This window comes from Leptonychotes weddellii, chromosome 3 (assembly GCF_054177405.1).
Source record: "Leptonychotes weddellii isolate Sample4059 chromosome 3, ASM5417740v2, whole genome shotgun sequence".
In the NCBI taxonomy this organism is placed as follows: domain Eukaryota; kingdom Metazoa; phylum Chordata; class Mammalia; order Carnivora; family Phocidae; genus Leptonychotes; species Leptonychotes weddellii.
The window spans coordinates 13,566,890-13,574,322 of NC_138371.1; the positions used below are offsets into that span (position 1 = coordinate 13,566,890).

General features: G+C 42.0%; 1 protein-coding gene across 1 annotated transcript; it reads left to right on the forward strand.

Moving 5' to 3' along the window:
- Nucleotides 1–6,475: 6,475 nt before the first annotated feature.
- On the forward strand, nt 6,476–6,838 carry LOC102734441 (large ribosomal subunit protein eL39-like). Its single transcript, XM_006747836.2, has 2 exons — nt 6,476–6,582; nt 6,790–6,838. Exons 1-2 carry the CDS (start codon nt 6,476–6,478, stop codon nt 6,836–6,838), a joined length of 156 nt encoding a protein of 51 aa, XP_006747899.1.
- The last annotated feature ends 595 nt before the right edge of the window (nt 6,839–7,433 follow it).

A 7,433-nucleotide genomic window follows, 5' to 3' on the forward strand; every position in this document is an offset into this window, starting at 1 on the left:
AAAGATTACCTCTAGCATAAACATTTGTCATATTGTCTTCCCAGCAGCCCTTCCTTTCTATTAAAAGCCATCACTTCCCTTTGGGGAAGGGCCCCGCCTCACTCTGTGTTTCTGGCCGCAGGGCTTGTCACCGAACCTTCCCCACACTGGCCTCGCCGGGACTACAAAAACCAACCTGCCAATCAGAACAATGTGTCCCTCAAGCCATAGGTATTGGCTCAAGGCAGTCACGTGATCCAGGACCAATCAGAGTCCATCCCTAGCATTTTTTCCATCTTTATCCAGAGAAAGAGGCTGAATTGGGATGGGTTGAGCCTAGAGTTTACCAAGTCCAAGTCAAGTTTCTCTCAGAAGCCCTCAGGCTAACACAGCTTAGGGAAGAGATGGGAGTGAGAAACCCCAAATCTGGTGGTTCTTGAGGTCAGCTCCTGCCCACCACTATTTTGACTGGTAAAATGAGTCAGTGTGTGTGTGTGTGTGTGTGTGTGTGTGTGTTTGCCTAAGCTAGTTTTGGATCATTCCCAACCTAAACGTCCTAGTATACAAACAAGAAAATGAAAGGAGGACTTCAAAATGAAATTCATTGAAGCTTAAGAAGGTAGCTTGTTACTATTGTGAAATTGAGGTTATATCTTTTGTCAACAGAATCATTTCACCTTTACCAGGAGTCTGCATACCTTCTATCTCCCCATCTCTGTAAAGCAGGAATCTTATTTCCAGTGCTCCTTTTCTCCCTGCACTAGGTCAGGCAAGCTCAGGTTTCTAAGTCAACACAGCAAAAAAGAAGTGGAAAGCAATGTTTCCTTTTAGACAGATCTGCCTGAATTGCTCTCTCCTCCTTTATCCTGATTAACTGGATGAATGGTGTGAAATTTCCATTGTCTACTCTTTAAACCAAAATGTTAAGATGGAAAAATCACATTCATGTATTGAATCAGTGTTTTACATACATATTATTTTAATTATTAAAATAAATACCCCGATGACACTAACACAACCATCCTCCCAGTCACCAGGATTTGAGCAGCAGGGATGGAAAACCAGGAAGTCAGTGAGGTGTGCTTGTGACGTGGCCCCCCTGAGTGCTTTGTCTCACACGTACTTTCAATACCCTGGCAGCCCAACCCTCCCTATTCAGGCTTGTGCACAAAGATTTCCTGCCCATCCTCACCCTTTGAAACTTGCTTATCCTGCATCTCATTACCTGGAGGCATATTCTCTGTTTGTGTCATAACTTAATCCTTTAATCTTATGACCCTGACATGGAAAAGTTTCTAAAATATATTGCTGTTTGGCAAGATACATAATGAAAATGCAGAGAAAAGGACTGGGAATGTATACAACATAATGAGGGGGAGGGAATGGCGAGGGGAGATTGTGGGATGAGGGTGGATTTTCACCTTTTGTTCCTTATATTTCTGTATTTTTGGAATCTTTTACATGAAGCCCATATTTGTACATTAGATACATAACTTTTTAAAAAATGAGTGAGGAAAAACATGAGAAAAGCCATAGTTTTGCTCATCCTTCTTTTTTTTTTAAATGCTGAGTTTTGTGGGGTTTTTTTTTAAATTTTATTTATTTGAGAGAGAGAGAGCACAAGAGGGGGTAGGGTCAGAGGGAGAAGCAGACTCCCCGCTGAGCAGGAAGCCCGATGCGGGACTCCATCCCGGGAGTCCGGGATCATGACCTGAGCTGAAGGCAGTCACTTAACCAACTGAGCCACCCAGGCACCCTTGCTCATCCTTCTTTTCCCAGGATGCTGTTCAATAGCAACATTTTTTCTTTTTTTTTTAAGATTTTATTTATTTATTTGAGAGAGAGAGAACACACACAATTTTGGGGTGGGGGGCGGTGCAGAGGAAGAGGGACAAGTAGACTCTTCACTGAGCAGCAGAGCCTAACTCAGGCTCAGTGTGGGGCTTGATCCCACAGCCATGAGATCATGACCTGAGCCAAAATCAAGAGTCAGATGCTTAACTGGCTGAGCCACCCAGGTGCCCCATCAATAGTGACCTTTCAGAGAAGATTGCTAAACACATAGAAGGGATTGAAGGAAAGTGCCATTTCAGATATCCCTAGGGTTGGGTGACAGAGTGAGAGGAGAGGTGTTTCTGCAGTTGGAACTTTACCTTTAGCATGGATGTGGGCAGACCTTTGTAATCACAGTCACATCATATAGCCACCAAGTAAAACAATCCTTGATGTTCTTCTGCGAGTTCATAGTGAGTTATAATAAGTGTTTAAAGAATGCAAGCTGAATAAAGGGTAGCCTCTGGAGGGGAATGGTCAAGTAAAGTCAAGGGGACTTTTTGCCTTTTCTATATTTCCATTTTTACATGAAGAATGTATTAGTAATTAAAATTAGTATAAAACAAAGTCCATTGTGAAACATTTTTTGGCAAGTGAGAATGGGATGGGGACTAGATTTGCCCCATCTAAGTGGGCCATAGTTTGAGATCCACCCTTCCCTCTAGGGTACTCTTTCCTCTGCTACATGCCTAGAGGGTCAGTGACCTTAAGCCCAGAGGGTCACTGGGTGAAATGATTTGGATGGAAGGAAACACATCTTTGTCGCAGGACCACAGAACGAGGGGCCTGTCTACTCACTTTTCCCCCGCTGGATTTACTAACTACCCTGATTTCAGTACTAATAAAGCCTTTTTGGGTTGCAAGTGACAGACAACCAAATTGAATTACCTTGTTCAAAAAGGAGAATTTATTTTATCATGAGAAACAAAACAAAACAGGTTCGGCTTCATGCAAAGTTGGATTTGGCACATTATCATCAGCAATTTGATTTTCTGCCTTGCAGCTCTTCCTCCTTTTGCCTGGGCTTCATTCTCAAGTCTTTTCCCACATGGAGACCAAGCTGGTAACCAGCCACAGCAGGTTTATAATTCTGCCTTGTATTTGCACCAAGTAACCTCAGTAAATACAGAAAATCTCAGTTTAGCTCCAGAGAAGGTCCTGGTGTTTAGTGTCATTGATCTGAACCAATTGGCGAGGGAAAGGAATGGAATGCTCTGATTGGACAGGCCAAGGGCATGTGTCTACTAATGGTGTGGAAGTCTGGGATCAGCCCCACCTGAACCACAGGGATTGAGTTGGTGGAGAAGGGTTGGTGTCCCAAAGGACATACCAAGATACAAAGGGAAAAACTGTGCTGGAAAGCAAAAACGAGAAATGTCTACCAGTTTCCCTGATATGTAGTCACACAGAGTAATCCAGTTTCATTATCATTACTCTCTTTCTTATGACTCTAATGTCTCTCTAACATGCTCTGATTTTTGGTTCTCAACCAATTCATCTTTTCTTTCCAAACTTGGAGTCTCAAGGAGCTCTCAGGGCATTGTTGTTAATGCCGGGAGGGATTGCTTACCAATCCCCTGTGATCTGGACTGAGAAAGAATAATTTTCCAGGCGAGGAGCATTCATTCAACATGTCTTTCATTCCTTCTAGGTATCAAATTGTTTGACCCAGATCCTACCTATAATAAGTAGCCTCGTGATGGTGCTATCCAAGAAAATCAGTATTAAGACAGCATGATAAGCAGTAGAGTTCTGCACCCTACTGATAAGGCTGATAAAGGAACTTTATGAAGGAGAATCTTCAAAATCAGCCCACGGCCATCAAGACATGCTTCTAAAAGAAGATATGCAAACTATGTCCCTAAGGACCCATAAGCATTCAGCAGAGGGGTGGAGGATGAGGGGGCACGTGGACCTTCCGAGTGGAGAGAACAGTACGCGTCAAAGCACAAAAGCAAACTGGGCCATGGTGTATTTTTGGAATTATGAGCTGGCCAGGATAACCACAGCTCAGGGGGTGTGTAGCAAAGTGGCCTGAGACAAGGCGGTAAAAAACACAAATGAACTTGTCACCCATGTCAAGGCTGGATGTTTGAGAGAGATCTTGCAAGCAAGCATTAGCCACTGAAGACTTTAAGGCAGAAGAAAAATATGACTAAATGTGGTTTTGTTTGTCCACTTTCTGGAGAACAGATTGCAGAGGAATAAGCCTGGAGGCAGGAAGACAAATACAGTCTACTTCAGTGGTCCTGGTAGGTTTTGATAAGGAGGAATTAATTAAACAAAGCACAGTGAGATAAAGAAAATGGGGAATGATTAGCAACATACAGGAGATAGAGTTGACAGGACAGAAAAACTAGGGAGGGTGGGGGGGGGAAGAGAGAGGAGAAAAGGGGAGAGTCCAGGAGGGTTCCCAGGTTTCTAGCTTGGATGACCGGTTGGTCGATGCTGTCATTCCAGCAGAAATGAAGGTTTCAGAAGAAGATGATGGATACAGTTGGGGACATCCAGGTGGAGAGGTATAATGGGTCTAAGAGCTGTCAGGACTGGAAATGTAGATGTCATCAGGGACTGGGGGTAGCTGAAGCCATGTTTGTGGATGGGTCAGTCAAGGGGATGTATAATATGAAAAGGGAAGTGGGAAGGACAGAACCCCGGGTATCACCAACATTTAAAAGTCCAGTAGATAAAGAGGAGTCAAAAAGAAGACAAAGGGGAAGGGACTAGAGGATACAATAAGGATGCTGCTCACCAGGAGCGGCAGGTTCTCTTTTTGATAGCCATTTGCAATTCTCTTTAGGAAAACTGCCCCATCTCCTCCCACTCCACCTCTTCGCTGCTGAAGCTGCAGACTGGGACTCAGGATAAGGAAAGGCTTTGGGGTACCTGGCTGGCTCAGTCAGTACAGTGTACAGCTCTTGATCTCGGGGTTGTGAGTTCAAGCCCCACGTTAAGTGTAGAGATTACTTAAAAATAAAATCTTAAAAAAATTTTAAAAAGGCTTTGAAGCATATGCAGAAATGCTGCAGCCCCAACACGATAGCCAGCTTGTACTGTGACATCATTTTACTCGTTTCTGTCCTCCCACGTGTTAACAGGTAATTTTTGCTCACTTCTGGATTTTTGGCTGTCTTCCAGATGACTGAGGTCGCAAATACATGAAGCATTCCAGTGACACTTTCAAGGCATAACTTATCTTTACCAATAGTCAACTGGAGTGGAGAAAATTCTGCTCAGTTTCCCTTCAGAACCAGGAAATTCACCTTTATGGGACCCACAGGCCCTTCTTCCCTACTCACCTGGATCTGTTGTTATAAAGAAAGGATGGATATTGGTGTTTGGGTTATCTTGGTAGATCATAGATAGAGAAATCTATGTATTGTCTACTTAGCTCTGGGGAAGGACTAGGACTTGAATCCCAACCCAGCGCTGTCAGTTAGTAGCTATTGGCCATGAGCACCTCTCTGAGCCTTACTTTCCTTAGTTGTCAAATGGAGACAATAATTTTTCCCTCATAACACTGTGCAAAGATGAAGACGACATGAGATCATCCAATGGGTGTAGAGCTCCTTGTTTCATGTCCCAGGTTCCGTGTGAAAAGAAGAGAATAATTATAAAATTGATTTTTCTTTCTTTTTATTTTATTGTAGTAAAATATAGATAACGAAAGATTTGCCGCTGTTAGGTGTACAATTCAGTGGTGCTAATTACATGCATAATGTTGTACAACCATCACCACTGTCCATTTCCAGACATTTTCCTTCACCCCAAATAGAAACTCTGTACCCATCAAACAATTAACTCCCATTCTCCTCTACCCTTAGCCCCTGGCAACCTAAAATCTACTTTTTGAGCCTATAAATTTGCCTATTATAGATATTTCATGTAAGTGGAATCATACATGTGTGTCCTTTTGTGTCTGGCTTATTTCAGTTAGTACAATGCTTTCAAGGTTGATCCATGTTGTAACATGTCAGAACTTCATTCCTTTTTATGGCTGAGTAATAGTCCATTGTGTGCACATAGAGCATTTTGTTCATCCATTCATCTGTTGATGGACACAGGGGTAGTTTCCACCTTGTGGCTATTGTAAATGATGCTGCTATGAACATTGATGCACAATGTTTGAGTCCTTGTTTCCAGTTCTTTGGGGTATATACTTAGGACTGGAATTACTGGGTCTTATAAGAATTTCATGTTAAACTTTTTTGAGGAAACACCGAACTGTTTTTCACAGCATTGTACCTTTACATTTCCGCCAGCAATGTACAAGGATTCCAGTTTCTCCATATCCATACCAACACTTGCCATTTTCCTTTTTTTTTTTTTTAATTATAGCCATCCTAGGAAGTGTGAAGTCGTATCTCACTGTGGTTTAATCAGGATTTAATTATCTCTGTCAATGAATGAAAAGAGTTCAAATAATAAAATCAATATAAATAATATTGATTGAATATGAATGAAAAGAGTTCAAATAATAAAATCAAATCAATGGTCCAAAGACCATCTATATAAAGTGGTGTAGCACTTGGGTATTATTTGAAAGAGTCTGTGTCACACAAACCAAGGATAATTATCTGGTTTTAAAAATACATTTAAAATAATAAAGCCCCCTTCTCCTTTTCACCGCCATCCTGCTGTGTGTGGCTGACTGCTCCTCGCCATGTCTTCTCACAAGACTTTCAGAATCAAGCAATTCCTGGCCAAGAAACAAAAGCAGAATTGTCCCATTCCCCAGTGGATTCAGATGAAAACTGGTAATAAAATCAGGTACAGGGGCGCCTGGGTGGCTCAGTTGTTAAGCGTCTGCCTTTGCCTTGGGTCATGGTCCCGGGGTCCTGGGATCGAGCCCCTCATCGGGCTCCCTGCTCAGCGGAAAGCCTGCTTCCCCTCTCACACTCCCCTTGCTTGTGTTCCCTCTCTCGCTGTGTCTCTCTCTGTCAAATAAATAAATAAAATCCTAAAAAAAAAAATCAGGTACAACTCCAAGAGGAGGCACTGGAGAAGAACCAAGCTGGGTCTATAAGGCATCACACATCATGAGATGACACACCTAATTGGCACACATATTCAAGCTGCACAAAGATCATATGTTCCTATCCTGTCACTCTGTAAACATCCCTCCTACCTGGCCAATAGACGTGTTTTATCAGGGAAATGATTTTTCTCTGTTACTATGCTTCTATACCAGTAGGTTGGTTCAATAATAAATGTGAGACCTTCCAGCTGAAAAAATAAATAGAATAGAATAAAATAAAATAAAATAAAATAAAATAAAATAAACTCTGTGTACATATCTGGCTCAAAAGAGGTTGGAAGTCGGTCCCTGGCAGTGACCCACACTGCTAATTAATTTATGGTGGCCCCAGACTGATCCACTATGGCATGTCAAGAAAGGTTGGGTGCTTGCTCTAAGGTTGTTGTCTTTCTGGTTTATGACTTCTTCAATACATAAAGATAATTATTTTGTTTCAAGAGACTTCACAGTTTCAATCATTGAGACTTGAAAAATAATAGCAGCAATATTAATAACAGGCAGTAATGAACAGAGGAAGTGATGCTGAACTTGAAACTCTAAGGGGCATAAAAATTACAAGGATCAGACTGACCATTAATCGATT